General features: G+C 34.2%; 1 protein-coding gene across 2 annotated transcripts in view; it reads left to right on the plus strand.

Moving 5' to 3' along the window:
• LOC108903867 (A disintegrin and metalloproteinase with thrombospondin motifs 9) overlaps positions 1 to 18,203 on the plus strand; it is a 317,588-nt gene that overhangs the window by 287,616 nt on the left and 11,769 nt on the right. For both annotated transcript variants that reach the window (XM_018706198.1, XM_018706199.1), the window contains exons 8-21: positions 6,557 to 6,870; positions 7,573 to 7,678; positions 7,769 to 7,847; positions 8,971 to 9,126; positions 9,179 to 9,322; positions 12,340 to 12,487; positions 12,550 to 12,731; positions 12,839 to 13,000; positions 14,005 to 14,093; positions 14,150 to 14,329; positions 14,441 to 14,614; positions 14,672 to 14,921; positions 16,245 to 16,475; positions 18,033 to 18,195. In XM_018706198.1, the coding sequence (XP_018561714.1) occupies positions 6,557 to 6,870; positions 7,573 to 7,678; positions 7,769 to 7,847; positions 8,971 to 9,126; positions 9,179 to 9,322; positions 12,340 to 12,487; positions 12,550 to 12,731; positions 12,839 to 13,000; positions 14,005 to 14,093; positions 14,150 to 14,329; positions 14,441 to 14,614; positions 14,672 to 14,921; positions 16,245 to 16,475; positions 18,033 to 18,195 (2,378 nt within the window). The remainder of the gene's footprint in view (positions 1 to 6,556; positions 6,871 to 7,572; positions 7,679 to 7,768; positions 7,848 to 8,970; positions 9,127 to 9,178; positions 9,323 to 12,339; positions 12,488 to 12,549; positions 12,732 to 12,838; positions 13,001 to 14,004; positions 14,094 to 14,149; positions 14,330 to 14,440; positions 14,615 to 14,671; positions 14,922 to 16,244; positions 16,476 to 18,032; positions 18,196 to 18,203) is intronic.

The following is an 18,203-nucleotide window of genomic DNA, read 5'->3' on the forward strand; positions in this document are numbered from 1 at the left end:
ATATACATTACTATGGTAAGTTTTCTCAGGAAATGCAAAGAAACGAACTAGAATCCGAAATTTTTTTTCTAATCATTATGTACAATTTTGAGCTATTTATTAAAATTTACACTTTAATTACTCGAAAAACGTAAGATTCCATGTTACATTGATAAACAAAAAAATTACAAGTCGAAATATACTATTATAATTAACAACCAAATAAGTTAATAAAGTTAATATTTAATAAGACATCTACAATATTTTGAGAAAGTTGTAGAATCTTCTTTCGTTTCTTTGCATTTCCTGAGAAAACTTACCATAGTGATGTATATTTTTTTACACCATCAGAAAGTAGAGATTTCAGCGAAGAAAAAGCCCACCGATGTTTTCAAAAAAGCAGATATTTTGACGTGAGAATTTTCGATTGAAAGTTAGGGTGCTTTTTCGATATTAAGTAAAAATAAGGTGAAATAATAAATATTTCAAATCAAAAAAATTACAGCGTGTTTCGGACATAAATAGATAAGTTTTCACCAAATTTCGTGAAAAAAAATTTGTTTGTAAAAGATAAAAATAAAAAACCAAAAACTTGCTTATTTGAATTTTTCACATACATTTTGAGGTTATGTGAAAAAAGTGTATATACAAAAGTTGTAGATCTTTTTATTACCTACAACTTTGCTATTTAACTTTTTTCCATAAGACTTGTAGTTTTTCCGGAAATCAAGGGAAACCGTTTTTTACCCTTAAAATCTCAACCCCTTCCCCTTCCCTACCTTAGATCGCCCGTAAATTATTTTTCCTTTAATTTCTGTTATATTCTCTTCCCTTTCCAATGGGTTTCATCCTACTATAATTTTTTTTCGTTTCAAAAATTACCGACCCTGGTCTAGTAGTGATGTGTTTCTGTTTACGCGCTTTTTTCAGTGTATCAATTAAAGAAACAAATAATTGTAATTTTCTACAAAATTTAACTAAAACCAATTAAATCCCGCAGTTTCACCCCACTCTCCTCCATTATTTCAGCGCTTCACTTCCCGTTGAGCTTTCCCCGCGCATCTCTATTGAGGTAAGCAAAATCTTACGGTGCCCGTGAGTCACCCGGTGCGTTACCTTAATAATTGCGGCGGATAAGTCAAATCCTAAAATTACCTCGCACACCAATTTACGTGTAACGTACCTAGCATTACCCGTGTGGGTACGTGACTGTTGTTTTTTACATTAAAATCGTCTGCCGCGCAAACGTGCTGAAATGGGAAGAATTAAATTGCATCGCCTTTGGTGGGTATTTATTTTCGACGGGTACCGTGAGAATATCCCGTCATTTTTATTTAATGCATTACCTACAACCAACTGGAATGATTAATGGTCATCGTGGTGATCTCGTATGGTTTCGCGAAGAAATCGTTTGTTGTTTCTTGAGTCACAAAATCGAGAAAAATGTTCATAGCCTGGGATTTTTCAATAATTCTGTTGATATAACTTCGCACTAGTTAACGTATCTAAATCTATCAAGAAAGCTATACAGGGTGATTCACTATTTATGATTAGGACTTTAACCATCGATATATCTCGTCAAAGTAATGTCATTTTGATGTACAGGGTGGTTGATTTTCGATAGTTTTATAGGGTACAGTCAAAACGGTGATAGATACAAAAAATCTGATATCGATGTCCCGTCCTCTTTTTTTTGAGTTTACTTCGCTTGTCCCAAGAGAACTTGGCTAACTTGATTAGTTTTAGATATACAGGGTTTTTTTGAAAAATGGTCCATTTACATTAACCTCTCTATCTCCGATGTCATTCAATTTAGAAGAAAAAAGTGTGCACATTATTTGTTCTATTTTTTATTAGGAAGCAATTGGCGTACTCAGATTTTTTACAGATCGCACAGTTTCTCCGATATTGCATAAACATAAATTTTTTTAAATAGAACACCCTGTATTTGGCCATCCCGTTGAGTAGCATTTTTTTTTACCTTTTCAGCCATATATAATAATAGATACTTTTTATTTGCCTAAATGAAGAAAAATGCAAAAATGTATAGATATAGATATTTTTTCAGTTGGCCATGTTATTTATTGTTATATTTAGTATTGGTCTCTTCGTTTTCTATTATTATTTTTATGTTAAGCACCTAACTTAGACTAAAAGATTAAAAAAAAAATAAATTAGATTATCCATTTATCTTTACTTAATAGGTTTAATTATAGGTACACTTATAACTATTATCTAAACATAAACTAAACAAAAATAACAACTATAAAATGAGAGAAACAACAATAAAACAAAAATGACATAACAAAGTCACAGCAAGTGCTCGAATTGTCGGCCATTTTCGTTGATACATAACTGACAACGTTTGGCAATGGAACGGGTCGCATTGTAAATGTGAATATTTGACACCCGCTGAATATAGTTTTCAAAATGTTCCCTTAGCTCCTCGACATTATTAGCTCTATACTTATAAATTTTGTCTTTAACATCCCCCCAAAAATAAAAGTCTATAGGGGTTAGGTCTGGTGACCTAGGCGGCCACCTGTTTGGTCCGTACGTACCGATCCAATTGTCCCCGAAATTATGATTTAATAATTCTCTAACTATGTGGGAATTATGTGGAGGCGCACCATCATGCTGAAAGAACATATTATATCGTTGAGCTAGTGACATATCGTCCAGCAGTTCAATAATATTTTCTTGTAAAATTCTCACATATCTCTGAGCGTTAAGGTTTTCATCGTACATTTCGTAAGCTAACACTCTATTGTGGAAGAGAGCTACCCATACATGAAAACCAAATCGCCCTTGTTGAATTCTGGCCACAGTTTGGTGAGGATTAACATCTGACCAATAACGCGCATTATGCCGGTTGAATATACCTTCGCTGCTTATAAAAGCCTCGTCGGTCCAAATAACATTTTGAAAAAAATTGGGGTATACATGAGTTTGCTGCAAAAACCATTGGCAGAAAATGATGCGTCTCTCTTCATCTCCTGGATGCAAATGGTGGACTTTTCTTATAGTATATGGTCGAAACTTGTGTTTTTTTAAAATTCTCAATGCTTTGAATTTACCAATTCCTATCGTTCTTTGAATTTCTCTGCTGGATACGTTGGGATTTGCGACAACAAAAGCTAAAGTATTGATTTCATCATCTTCTCTATTCTGTATATTATAAGATTTAGCTCTCGGTTTTTGAAAAGAACCAAACTCACACAAATTATCATAGAGTCGGCTAAAAATTCTCTTTTCTGGCTGATGACGCTCTGGGTATCTCTCCAAATATAAGTTTAAAGCTGTGTCACTATTTTTTTCACTTTCAATGTAACACTCTAACATTTGAACTTTGTGAAGATTTTCGTACACCATTTTTATACTTTTCAAAATTAAAACCAAGTAATAGACGTTTAACAAGCTTTCAATCAGTCAAAAATAAACTAACTGTCAATATTAAACAACAAAAGACGAATAAATAAATAACATGGCCAACTGAAAAAATATCTATATCTACATTTTTGCATTTTTCTTCATTTAGGCAAATAAAAAGTATCTATTATTATATATAGCTGAAAAGGTAAAAAAAAATGCTACTCAACGGGATGGCCAAATACAGGGTGTTCTATTTAAAAAAACCTATGTTTATGCAATATCGGAGAAACTGTGCGATTTGTAAAAAATCTGAGTACGCCAATGGCTTCCTAATAAAAAATAGAACAAATAATGTGCACACTTTTTTCTTCTAAATTGAATGACAACGGAGATAGAGAGGTTAATGTAAATGGGCCATTTTTCAAAAAAACCCTGTATATCTAAAACTAATCAAGTTAGCCAAGACCTTTTGTTACCAGCGAAGTAAACTCAAAAAAAGAGGACGGGACATCGATATCAGATTTTCTGTATCTATCACCGTTTTGGCTATACCCTATAAAACTATCGAAAATCAACCACCCTGTACATATACACTTTTTTTCCTAAGGCTTCCTTTTAGAGATATAAGCTCTTGAAAAACATTTTTTTTGTGGTTTTTATTTATTTTTTCTAAAACTATGAAAGCCATTTGTTTTATATTTACTATGAAGTATACAAATGAAAAGCTCTTTCGATTTTACAAATTATTGTGAAAATAGATCAATCATAGGCGTCCGTAAGGGGTTCTGATAACCCCTATTTTTAATATAATTTCCACGCCACTGGAAAATTTTCAAAATGAATATATTTTTTTACATTTTGATTTATTCTACAGCAATAAGGCTTCTTACGATTTTTAAATAAAATGCTGGGTTTTTAAGAAAAATGGCTTCTTATGTGTACATGTGAAATGATTAAGTATTTCAAAGTACTTAACATAGAATAAAATATTTAATATTGAGAAACAAAGAGAAATAACAATTAACAATAGGGAACAAAAGAAAAAGTATCACAACAAATGTTCGAAATGTTGTCCTCGAACCTAAATGTATTTTTTACATCGCCTAATTAAGCTTTGTACTGCTCTCCTAATCATATTGGTATTATATATAGATAAATTTATTAACTACTTTTTATACAAAGAGGTACAATTGTAGTAAGACAAACATATAGCAATAGTAAAAAAAAATAATAATGGACAATATGTATAAAACAAAAAATAACAGAGTAACAAAACATACATAACGACAAAAGTACAATTAAAATAATCAAGACAAAAAATAATTAAAAATTTAAAATCCTGGTGGTAGCACTCAGATACTCCTGCGCCGAATAAAAACAATTTTCGAGAAGATATTTCCTGATACTTGATTTAAATTTACAAGAGTTTAACTCTTTTACGGCATCAGGTAAAACATTGTAAAGATTTAGCTGAGGTGCATTTCTGGATGATAGATTTAGTCGAAAACGAGGCGGTCGCAAATAACTAGTCTGTCGAGTATTATGATAATTTACATTGTCTTTAAGAGTTTCGCAATTATTTTCAATTCTTCTTCTTAACCTTTCAAGAGTACACACTTTCTTTAATATATCCCCAAACGAAATAATCCATGGGATTTAGATCTGGCGATCGTGACGGTCAAGCAATGGGACTGGTATCAGGTTCTGCATGATTCATTTCCAAAATACGCCAGATTCAACGATGCGGATAGTGCTCCCTGAGCCTAATTTGAAGACCATAATGAGCTGGAGCACCATCCATCTGAATCCACATATTTCTCGTTAATAGTAATCGTAAGTCGTTGAGTAAAATATTTAAATTTTTTTTGTTTGAATTCATCATTTCACATATACACATAAGAAGCCATTTTTCTCAAAAACCAAGCATTTGATTTAAAAATAGTAAGAGACCTTCTTGCTGTAGAATAAACCGCAATGTAAAAAAATGTATACATTTTGAAAAATTTCTAATGGCGTAAAAATTATATTAAAAATAGGGGTTATCAGAACCCCTTACGGACGCTTATGATTGATCTATTTTCACAGTAATTTGTAAAATTGAGTTTTTTAGTCGTACACTTCATACTAAATATAAAACAAGTGACTTTCATGGTTTTAGAAAAAATAAATAAAAACAAAAAAAAAATGTTTTTTTCAAGAGCCTTTGGAAGAAAAAGTGTATACTTCAAAATGACATTACTTTGACGAGATCTATCGATGGTTAAAGTCCTAATCATAAAAAGTGAATCACCCTGTATATCTTTTATATCGGTTGTCCTAAAATTTACTCACGATTAGAATATCGTGCTATTTGTGCGGTAAAGTGTTGCCAATGAAAAAAAAAGACAGCGTGACAGGTGACAGTTCAGGGTTATTAAAAATGCGCTACAGGAAAGAACAACGCGTTTTCATTGTTGAGCAATATATCTAAAATAATGAAGGTTGGACACAGGGAGACTAGAAAAGGAGCACGAACTCGTACGCGAAAATTGACATTTGTCAATGTAATAGTAGAAATTACTTATAGTTTTTACCGCTAGGGTCGCTAGTGTTCCTTGTGCACCGACATATTTTCATTATTTATTGATTTACCTAATTCAATGTAGCCTACATTATTTATTTTAAAATTTTTAACACATCACAAAAACGACAAGCACTTGTGCGTGCGTGAAGTAAATTGTTTATTATCGAATTTATAACATATTTTTTTGTAGTGAAAATAATATTACATCTTACTCTTCAATAAAGTGCCGTTTTTCACCATGGAACAAAATTTTCACAAGAAAAAAACGTACTACTTTAATCACTTATTGAAATTTTCAGTTTGTCAGGATTGTTGCGCTATTATTTAACACCCTGTAGGGTGGTGGCAACACCGCAGACCAGTGTTTTAGTTTTAGCACACTGTAAAGAACATACGAAATATTTTGGTGTACCTACTTTGTACTCAAATCATTATTAACTTGTTTGCATTTTTTACGATTAAATTTTCTAATATTCCATAACTTTTTCTGTTATTACACGACTATTAGTGAAATTTACACGTAATCCCTGTTATCCTTGACTACCTTTTTTTAAATTAGTCTCGCTTTCCAAGGTTTTGCAATTGTATACGTATATGCTTGGTGACACCAAAACCTTATTGATTCTCCTATTTTACTTGTAGAAAACCGGACCATCATCGAGGACGACTACGAGATAGTGGAACGCCATCGAGACCACATACGGAAGAAAAGAGAAATAGTAGTCGACGAAGAAACTAAGACTGCCTATATCGAGACTTGCGATATCGACACGGATAAGGATTATTCAATTTTGGACGAACTATCCAGGGCGACTCGCGAGATCGAATGGGGCAGCTACGCCAAAACCAGTCAGGAGTACTTCGTGAAGGTCCTGGTGGTGGCGGACGAAAGTATGGTCAAGTACCACGTAAGGGACGACGATCTCCATCATTATATTTTAACGTTGATGTCTCACGTAAGTGGAATTATGTTTTTTAAGCCTCAAAAGTCACACTAGTGCGAATTCGCACCACCGTTTTTTTTAATATTTATGGATAATATTGTTTAAATTAGTATTTTTATACAAAACAAAATAAACATTAATTTAGCAGTCAAAAATAAAAAATGCCTATATATTCAGAATATCGGGAAAAATCGATGTTAATTTTTGAATATTTTATTATTTATTTATTTTATAATATTGTTCTTAAAAATATAAACTTTGAATTTTAAAATCCTTTTACTTTTTCTCTAGCCATTATTTATAAAAAAAAATACGAATTTAGTCAATTTTTTTTCATTTTATTTTTTTCTATATTTTTTTTAAATTTTATTTTATTACTTTTTTATTCTATTTTTTTTATTTTATTTTATTTTACTGTTTTTATTTATTGGATACCACTTGAATTACTCTCCACGTGACGTCATGCGTCAACGAACCGAGTTAATTCACAGAAGTATCTTTGTATCAAGACACAAAATAGGTGCTTCACTTTGTTGTTCAAATGTCCAAACTTTCGCAAAAATTCTAAATGACGTATTTCAATCCGCCAAAAATGACAAAATACGTGTTAAATATTTTAGACAAACATTTTTTGGAAATAAAAATTTAAAAAATAACAAACCCCATTATAAAAATAAAAATGCTTAATGTAAATTAATGTTTTGTAATTGGCAGGTATCACTAATCTACAAAGATGCAACAATAGGAAACGCAATTTCAATCGCAGTGGTGAAAATCGCTGTGTTAAAGAATAACGACTTCGCTAATAGTAATTCTCAAGGTGGGTAGGTATTTATATATTTCTATGCTCACTAAAACTAAAGTTTCTCTAACAATTTTTAATTCCTTTCTACTTATTTTTACATTTCAGATATGTTGAGGAAATTTTGCGAGTGGCAACAGAACAATATCTGGCAGAAGACCCACGACGTTGCTGTACTACTAACAAGGTATTGAATATTTTTTTGTTTCTATAAATTAGATCACTGAACTTATACTCCAGTCGAATTAGAACATAAAACCTGCAAACTTGAAAAAATTATTAGTAGAAATTTTTTTGCACTTGACGGGGAAGTAACCGAATTTGAAATATTCAAGTCAGAAATCTCGCACGCGACGAGGGCGACATTCAAGCGCATGCGCGGGCCTGGCGCTCCTCCGGCCTAAAGGTCGTTCATTAACATGCTGCTACCGCGTTTATTACATGAACAATCAATGTAAAACTTTCTGAAAATAAAAGTTTAACCCTTTCTTTAATTGTCTATAAAATCCCCGTCCCATACGTTAAATAGTTAATTATTAATTAACGTTATATAAAAAAAGCTGTCTTAGGAACAAAGAGGTGTAGGTGATTTCTCTTTTTTTTTAATTACCGTAAAAATAAGCTTTATTTAATGCAAAAAGAGCGAATTCCCGAGCGGCTTTTGCCTGACCCTGTGACAATTTGTTTATAATTTTGTTTGTTTTTGTTATTTTACAGTTAACAAAATTGTAGGTAATTTATTTGCCTACTTTCGTGGGCAGTAAAAAAAGGGAATAAACACATAAATTTGCCACTTAATTTGCAACTTGCCAACTTAGCGTCACTTCTTTTGAGTTACTTTTTTCTATATACCGTTCCCCGTCAGAAACTGCAATAAAATGTCTACTAACTTATTTCACTGTATTAGATTATAAATATACAGAGTGTTACAATACTCCACCGACAAAATCTGTAGGTATTTTTTGCCCCAGTAGGATCGATAATTTTTCAGGCATTCTCAAAGCCTCCTAGATTTTTAAACTGAAAGGGATATTATAGTCTCAATTAAAAAAAAAATATTTTCCCAAAACTTCTTTTCCATTAAACTTTAATTTCAAATCAAATCGCAGCCAGCCATGGAATTCGTAAGTATATATCTAGAAGGCCTAATTTTAGATATGTGCCCTAGTCCTTAGTAGACCACTCTACGTCTTCAAGTCGGATGACCTAAGTGGAGTAGAGCATTGGCATCGATTCATCCACAGCAAAGTTGTAAACTAAACAAAATATCATCCGACTTTTTTTTTTTTATAAATCTGCCCCTGTTACAGGAACACCATATGTAAGAACTCGACAGCTAACCTGTGCAACACACTAGGGGTGGCAGAAGTGGGATCTATGTGTCGACCGTCGAGTTGCGCCATCGTTAAAGATAAGGGGCTCGCTTCGTCCTACACGATAGCTCATGAGCTCGGACATGTCTTAAGGTAAAAAAGAACGGCGAGATGACGATTGGTTCTATTAATTATATATTTACAGTATGCCCCACGATGAAGACAGGAAGTGCGAACAGTACAACAAAGGGAAGAAGCAGAACAATATCATGAATAAGATGTTGAAAAACGACACCAAGCCCTTTATGTGGTCTCCTTGTTCCAGACACATCGTCACGGAATTTTTAGAGTAAGTTGAACTTTACAAAAAATTTTTTAAAAATGTTTTATTTTTTGATACAATTTAGTGGTTTTGCAATGATAAATAGTAATACTATTGTTAGGCATATACTATTTTGTCAAAGGAATTTTCCCAAAAGTGTGAGGTTAGGTTCTTCGATAGTGTTGCAATTTCCTTTGTTAAGAGGGCTCTATAACAAATAGGCAACCAGCAATACATTTTTATAGATTTTATTACACAGTTTCTCTAAATATGAATTAATGCACAAATAACAGACTTTCCTCCATTCTAACGCAGATTTTCTATAAAATGGAGTTTGTATGAAACTCAAATTACTTTTCGGTGTAACGAAATTTGTAATTTGCCGCTTTTGAACAAGTAAATTACAAACTTCTCTACAGCAAAAAGTTATTTGAGTTTCAAATTAACTCCATTTTATAGAAAATCTGCGTTAGAATGGAGGAAAGTCTGTTGTTTGTGGATTAATTCATGTTTAGACAAACTGTGTAATAAAATCTATAAACAAGTATTGCTGGTTGTCTATTTGCTATAAAACCCTCTCTAGATCCTTGTTTAGGGTCACCTTCGATACTTCAGTAACATTTGTCGATTATGGGCACCACTGGGTTTTTCTCGGTCAGAACTTTCCTTGAAGGTGGTTGTAGGGTTTCGTCCAACGCATAGTTCCACATGTCCCGGTTTGTAGAATCTTTCTGAAAGTTTCATATGGGGGTCTCATAATAGAAGTGTCACTGCAGTAAGGAGTTACGCATTTCCTAAACATACACTCCGTCTAGAGGTGCCCCACGTTGGGCGCCACGTGCAATAAGTCCGACATTGATCTTGTGGTTTCTCCGGCTTCTATCATGGGGCTAGGCCATCTTTTCAACTCCTTTTTCAGTGTGGGGGCAGAGGACTATAATTTTTTATTACGAAATTAACAGTTTTAAAATTGTTTTAGGTCTGTGTCTCGAAAACCGATCACTTTAGGCCTCTATCTCGTTAAGGCTTTTTGGCCTAAATGACCTCTCCTCAATTTATTGTATCAAATGATTCGAAAACACTGCACATGAAGTGCTAGATTCGCTAGTTTCCTCTCTCTCCCTCAAATGGAATTGTTTCATCAAGTTGCGAGATCTTGCGAGAATTTTAATTACCTTATTTAAACCGAAGAATGTCAGTTTTCTCGAACACTACTGACACATAAAGAAGGAACTAACTACGCTGTTAAGCCACCTGGGCATTACCGAGGAATGTCCAGCAATGCCTTTTAAAGCAGCTCCATAGCGACCCAGATTTTTACAATTTCTACAATAATTAGACGCAAAACGATGTCAATTAGCTGCAATAAAAAAGTATACCGTACCACATCCTACTAATAGTGCCTTTATTATAGATTATTACATTGCAAAAAATTCAGGTTTTTCTCCGCGAACCGAACGACCTTATAAGCAATACTTAATGGTGTAATAAAGGCTTTGATTGTTAATTTAATGGCCAGTTTGAAATGATTGATTACGTCGAAATGAGATAAGATCAAATTTTATAGTAAATAACCAATTAAAATGTTTGACTGGAACATATTCGTTGTGGCAGGGCAATCAGACGGGAGTGATTGAATTTGCTATTCGTTACTCCCCAGTTTTACCGCAGTCAAGACTTTCGTTTATAAATAAGCGATTTCTTACTTGCAAATAAAGAGGCACGTGTCAAATAATGAAAGAGGTATTAATTAAGTTTAATTGAATGTAACATCGGGGAAGTGCCAATAAATCACAATATTGGGCGTGTAAATTCTTCAGTACCGTTTTTGTTAGTAGACTCTTTAATACACCTGCACATTTATAAAATACCATCAATCATGGGTGTTTAACGTTTATAATAAAATAAAAGCTTAAATTGTTAAAAAAGTAAATACATGGTGTCTCAATATTTTAGTACATAAATCTGCGAATCAGTGGTATTGAAAAAATTTAAAATATGTGAATAAAAATATAAAAATACAATTTTAAACTCAGAGAATAAATATATGGTTAACGCAACTATTTTAAATTTTTTACGGGGTTGCTATCTTTAAGAAGCTTAAAAATTGGTACTCCAAAGACTTTCTTACTTTTCATAGTTATGTTAATAATTAGTTTTTGAATAAAATGAAAGATATTATCATTTTCTTAGAAATACAAACCGAAATTAAACGTTTTACATATTTATACACAAATATTAATTAATCAAATCTGGAGATCCATGTACAAGGCATATCTACAAAGAGGACTCAATTTTTTTTAAAATCGAAACGGCGGTATACTCATGAAAAATATACATATTCATCATCGGTAGAAAACCTTTCTCCACCTATAAACACCTTCAAAGAGAAACGATGAAAATCAGAGAGTGCCAGGTCAGGGCTGTGAGCCGGTCAGTTGATGTTCTAATCGAGTGAATCCAAGAATTGTTTTGTAGGGACGTGCATTGTCATGCAACAAGCACACTCCCTTCGTTAACATTCCCCTTCTCTCGTTCTGTATGGCCCTCTGTAGTGTTTTCGTGGTTTCACAGTACCGCACAGCATTAATTGTTTCCCCGTGGGGCAAAAGTCAACGAGAAGAATCCCTTTATGTTCCCAAAACACAGTTGTAATGATTTTTCTCTTTTGTTCATCGTGAACATTTGTTCTGCCAGCTTTATACTCACAACACCACTTGTACACATCAGTACGATTCATCACACCATCTGCATAAACAGTTTTGATTTCGTTAAAAATCTGAAACGGCGCCTTTCCCTTTACTAGAAAAAACTGGATCATGCTTCTCATCTCACAGCTGGCGGGATTGGGCATAGCGACACTCAGTTTAACACGCCACTACAACAACAGTTCTCAACTGACTGAAACAAAAGAGCACGTGTTCTGCTCCCAACACCTTGGCCTTGAAAGTAGTGCTGCCAACTTTGTCGAAAACAAAAGTGCTCTTAGTTTGTGGATATGTCTCATATACGGAACACCAAATATGTATTTTCTTTTTCGTTAGTTCTAGGAAGGCGAAGTGCCTGAACAATCCGCCCGACAAAGACTTGATAACCTCTAGTCACACGAAAATACTACCTGGGGATAAATTTGAGGTTGATCGTCAATGCGAATTAGAATTTGGCCCCGAATCGAAAGTCTGTCCCTTCCAAGTAAGTTTTAGACAGACGTTCGGTCCTAAATTAAAATAAATTAACCGTTACTATTTTTCTAGCCCCCTTGCGGGCAGCTGTGGTGTACTACGGACATCGGCAAAGAGGGCTGCAAGACGCAGTGGTCCCCTTGGGCGGAGGGTACCAAATGCGGGGATCGAAGCTGGTGTTTCCGGAGACAGTGTATACCGGAGAATAGACAACATTTTATACCGATCGACGGGGGATGGGGCCCTTGGCAAGAGTAAGTGTTTTTAAAACTCCGTCATCACAAAACGGTCACTAATTTTTCCTATTCATAGAAAATTACTATAATCGTGGTCTATATTTTTATAATAAACTTGTTTCCAGCTGGGGGCCTTGTAGTAGGACGTGTGGGGGAGGCATCCAGACCTCGCAAAGGTATTGCGATTCACCCGAGCCAGTGAATGGAGGAAATTATTGTATAGGGGAAAACGTTAGATACGCTTCTTGCAATACCATGGACTGTGAATCGGGAACGGATGATTTCAGGTAGTTATTTTTTTCATATTTACTTTTCAGTAGCGACTTAAACGTCTTTTGCAATTATAGTCTTTCCGATCTCAATTGAAGACCAAAGAGCTAGGTAGTATGTACCAGGTTCGGTCGCTTCACAGCAACTCGGCATTGAAATATTTGAAAGACTTGTTCCCATATTTATTTAGCCATACCCATATACAGGTCTGATCGAATGTATATGACCAGTTGAAGAATGCACGCGTGGACAAACGGCGCATAAACACAGCCGCACTGGGCGACTGGGCCATAAATTTCAGTTGTTGACAAATTGCCTAGCAGTGCAGTGCAGCAATGCGGAATTATTTCATTGTTGATAATTTTTATTTAATAACTTTTCTAACCTAAACTAACAACCTTCCCTCATCCTTTGCTGGATATGTTCGTACTTTTCCGTTGGTCCTTGGCGAGCAGTAATATATTTTAATGAAAATGTAAATGTTTTTTGATGTCATAACCAAAATTTACCATCAACAAATAATAGAAATTTTCTACACATTATATATAAATTAATATTATTTTTTCGCAGAAAACTGTTTTAGGGATGCCTATAAAACTCATTAAATTTCATTGTTAGGTGTTTTTATACATGTTCAACTGACTCTGGGAAGACTATACCAATTTTGAACTAAATAAATTGGTCAAGATATTGGAGACAATAGAATTGGTTGTAATCTATTGGTCAATTCTAAATTCTAGTGATTTTTTTAGTAATTTTTAATATTTAACAGTACCAATTTCAGTTGCATTCTATAATTTTGACATGTTTTCATTTCAGTTACATTTCCATGTTTGTTATTGTCCATTGAAAAAAATAATAGGCGGTGACTCATTTTCAATGTAGACTCCTGCAACGAGAAAGGCGTGCCGTGAATTCCATGGGCGTATCATTTTAGAGGGTTCCATAAATTGTTAATGTACATTATTTATATTCTTATGCCAAAAATTGTAAATATAGAACCCATTTTATAATTTTTCAGGGCAGTTCAGTGTGCCGAGTTTAATGGAATAACCAAGAACCTACCGAACTTAACCAGTAACGTGGAATGGGTGCCAAAGTACGGATTAGGTTTGTAAATCCGACGTTAACATGAAACCCGTCCATTTCATGTTTGTACTTTTTAGAGCAAATAGACGATATGTGCAAATTATATTGCAGGCCGAAAGATTCCAACGCCTACTACTTGCTTAAGAGTAAGGTGTTAGACGGCACCAAATGCGGTTTAACCAGCTTTAACATTTGCGTTAACGGAAATTGCAGGCCCGGCGGTTGTGACAATAAACTTGAGTCCAAGATGGACTTAGGTAAGTAGATTTAAAACAGTTATACAGGGTGTTTAATGTAAGAACCGAAACAGAGCAGGGGAACGTAGGGGGATTCTTATGCGAAACACCCTGTATAAAACCTATTTTTAGACGACTGCGGTATTTGTGGAGGGGACAACAGCCGTTGTCAAGAGATAAGCGGGACGTACAACAAACCTGCTGACACGTCCGGCTACAACAGGGTCGTAAGGATTCCTAAAGGCAGTTCCAATATCAACATCACTCAAGACCCGTATCCCTACGCGAACGATGAAAATTATCTCGGTAAGTACCTACATTCTGAGCATCGCCGACACGGGTAATTTACGTACACATTTTCAGTTCTGATCGATGGAGAAACCGGTATTCCGATATTAAACGGCAACTACATAGCCATAACGCACGAGACGGACGTCATTTTCGGTTCCTTGATTATCAAATATAGTGGGACTAACGCTACCGTTGAGTGGATAACCACCCCGAAGAACCATAAACTAACAAAGGATCTAGTTTTGTCCGTTTTATCGGTGGGTAAACTCACCGCGCCGCATATTACCTACCGATACGTTATAAACAAAGACGAAGCTCCCAGGTGAGGCTTATTCACGTTTCGGTCTCCGAGAAACCGAATACATATTGTTAGACGTCGTTTTTGATTTTATTTATTGCACGCTTCAATTTTTTTCGAGGTGAAATAATGTGTGTTCGGTTTTCACAAGGCCCTTAACCGATTTTTACTTTACCGTCGATAGTAATTTAATATTTGTAATCAGGTATTCAAGATATCGTATGAGTAGCTACCGTGGATATGTAAGAAGGTATTTCATAAAACAAAATTGCTTTGGATGTACGTTTAACAGTATTTAATGGTAAAATGTCTCTTCGTCTACTATTAATCGTTAGATATCGTAACTTAACAATCAGCAATTTGGTGCGGCTACGCTAATTACCAAAATTTCGCTTCAGTAGTTTGTCGAAACAAAACTTCGCCAAAAAATACGCAACTCCTCTTTATGTTATTTTATATTAACCTTAATCTAGGCAATTTATAACGAAGAGCGTATATAGTGAGCGTACCTTAATATTTGACGCTTTAATCAATCGTAAACGTAATGACGACAATCTTTTTTTGTAAACGTTGGCTATATTAAGGTTAAAAATAAAACTACTTCAATTATTCTCCAGGTGAAAGTGAACTCTATCAATATTTTTCCTTTTTCCCATAAAATTTTGTGATCAAACAAAATTTTCTATTTTCGGCTTGACTCGGTCAAGATAGAGGCTTCTCAAACGATTGGGAACATTTAGAACTTCTCCGTATATTGGCGTATTGTGGTACCTTTTCTCTCTTGCCTCTATAAAAATCAAAAGAACCTTTCACGGATAAGTCTTTCGATATTTTTCAAAACTAACAATATATACAGGGTGTGACAGAACTCAAAATTCTTGAACGTACAGTAATAAAAAAATTTCAGTGTAAAATGCAGGGTATAACTTTGAATGGGGCTACCTTTGACCTTTAGAAACATAAGTTTTCTCAAATACCATCGTTTTTTTAACCTTTTTTGTAATTTTCGTGCTGAATAGGCTGGTATAACCTCAAAAACCCATTGGAGCTAACATACGCCTTATCCAAGCTCATCTTTCTTGATCCGTATACATGTTTTTTCATAATATCAAAGAAATTTAACAATGAAGACACATAAACACGTGAAACACTGACCTTTTATAAAAAAAATGCCCCTCCCCTGAAAGTTACACCCTGTGTATAACCCACGCGATTTCTGAGCACCCTGTATAAAGCAAATTGCAACATTGGTGTTAAGGAAATAGGTGTCATGTCTGTGTAGTAAGTTCGTGTCAAAGACTCGTGTAACATCAGGTACAGAGAATTACACTCTAGGTTGGGTTCTAGCTATGGCTGGAGGCTCTATCAGAAGCAGTGGTCGAAGTGCAATTCGATATGCGACGGCAAGCAGTACCGGAAACCCGTTTGCGTGGAACTCACTACAGGGGGCGAGGTTCCCAACGGCTACTGCGATGCCATGGACGAGAGCGTTGTACAGAAGCAAGAGTGCAACACTCACTGCGAACTTACCTGGAACATCGCTTCTAAAAGCCCCTGTTCTTCGCCGTGCGGCAAAGGGTAAGTGAAAAGTTACGAATTTAAGAGGGCTCTGTAGCATATAGGCAACCAGCAATACGTTTTTATCGATTTTATCGCACATTTTGTCTAAATATGAATTAATCCAACAGACTTTCCTCCATTCTAACGCAGGTTTTCCATAAAATAGGGTTAGTTTGAAACTCAAATTACTTTTTGGTGTAAAGAAATTTGTAATTTGCCTTTTTTGAAGAAGCGGCATCGTAAACTTGTCTTTCTAGCAGTGTGTGCGCGAAATGTAACTTTGCACTAGTGCACAGAATAAATCTTTTCCACTAGTGCGCAAGAAGTATTCCACTAGTCAGACTTGTCCTACGGAAAAAATGTAAACGACTATTATTGTGAAACATTTAGTAAATTTCAAGACAATTGTTTTCCAGTTTTTAAATAAATAAAATAAAATGTATCGATTTTGTAGTACGAAGATAGTGTTGTGCTTAAATTTTAGTAATTATAAATCTCTTAAAACAGGAACTTAATTTTTAATCAAATTATGGATTTGAAAAATATGTAGTTAAAGTACCCAAAGATTCACGTCATCCAAATAATCATACGTATTAAAAATAATTTAGGTACTTACCAAAAAGCAAAATTCAGTAATTTTTAAACACACAAGTACAAAACAAACTACAACATATGCTCAAAATGTCCATCACCATTTTCTTTGCACACACGACACCTTCAAATCCAATATTCGCGCACTTGCTGGAAAACACCTCAAGAAAAGGAAATAGTGGTACGCAAAAAACACTCAGACACGGTCTAATTCCAGATACCAACTGAATTGTGTATTGCTTAACAACTTAGTACCTCGTGTTATATTTGAGTTAAAATGCGTTGCATGTCTTTCTTTAAAGCCCACTGTTCGTCCAAAAATGGACCAAATAACAACTTTTTTTGTTCATTTTCTTTGTTCTTGGATGTAGTTTTCGACAAAAAAATACAAAAAATATTCAAAATGATCTATTTTTTTCTTAACTTTAAAAAAAACGAATTTTTTTTTCATATTTACTACTTTCAATTATTTCTTTTATATATATTTTTTCAATTTTGGGATTCTATATCATTTTCAAAAATGTTCAAAATGGCTAAATTTGAAAAATTTTTATTTTTTCAATCGATAAAAAAAAATAGAAAACGAAAAAACACCACTGAAAAAATTTGAGGATTTATTCAAAATGTCAGTTTTTTATAAAATAAAAAAAAATGGTAATCGAGTAATTTTCGTTTTTTTTTCGAAAATTGAAAAAAAAAGTGAAGATATATCCAGATAATTTTGATATATTTTTGTTCAAAAAGTACATTTAAAGACAAAAATTTTGTCCTGAGAACTCAATTTTTGAGTTATTTAAAAAAAAACAATTTTTTTCAAAAATTCATAAATTTTTTTAAGTTGTGTGAAAAAATTTTAAAAAATTCTCAGAGGTATTCAATGGAGTAGAAAACAATAAAAAAGTTTCAGCCAAATCGAAAGGGGTCGGGATTAAAAATGGTCGATTTGGCGTAAAATGCCCCATAAATAACCGTCAATATTTGTAGATACCGTCAAGTGCACTACGACTGCATGAAGGTGTACAAGAAGCCAAGTTACAGCGAAATCGTCAACGAAAAACATTGTAGTGTCCTGGCCAGACCTCCCATGTTAGAAAGATGCGACTCGGTGTGCAATTCTACAAGATGGGACTATTCCCCGTGGTCCGAGGTACGTTC

This window comes from Anoplophora glabripennis, unplaced genomic scaffold (assembly GCF_000390285.2).
Source record: "Anoplophora glabripennis isolate ALB-LARVAE unplaced genomic scaffold, Agla_2.0 scaffold49, whole genome shotgun sequence".
In the NCBI taxonomy this organism is placed as follows: Eukaryota; Metazoa; Arthropoda; class Insecta; order Coleoptera; family Cerambycidae; genus Anoplophora; species Anoplophora glabripennis.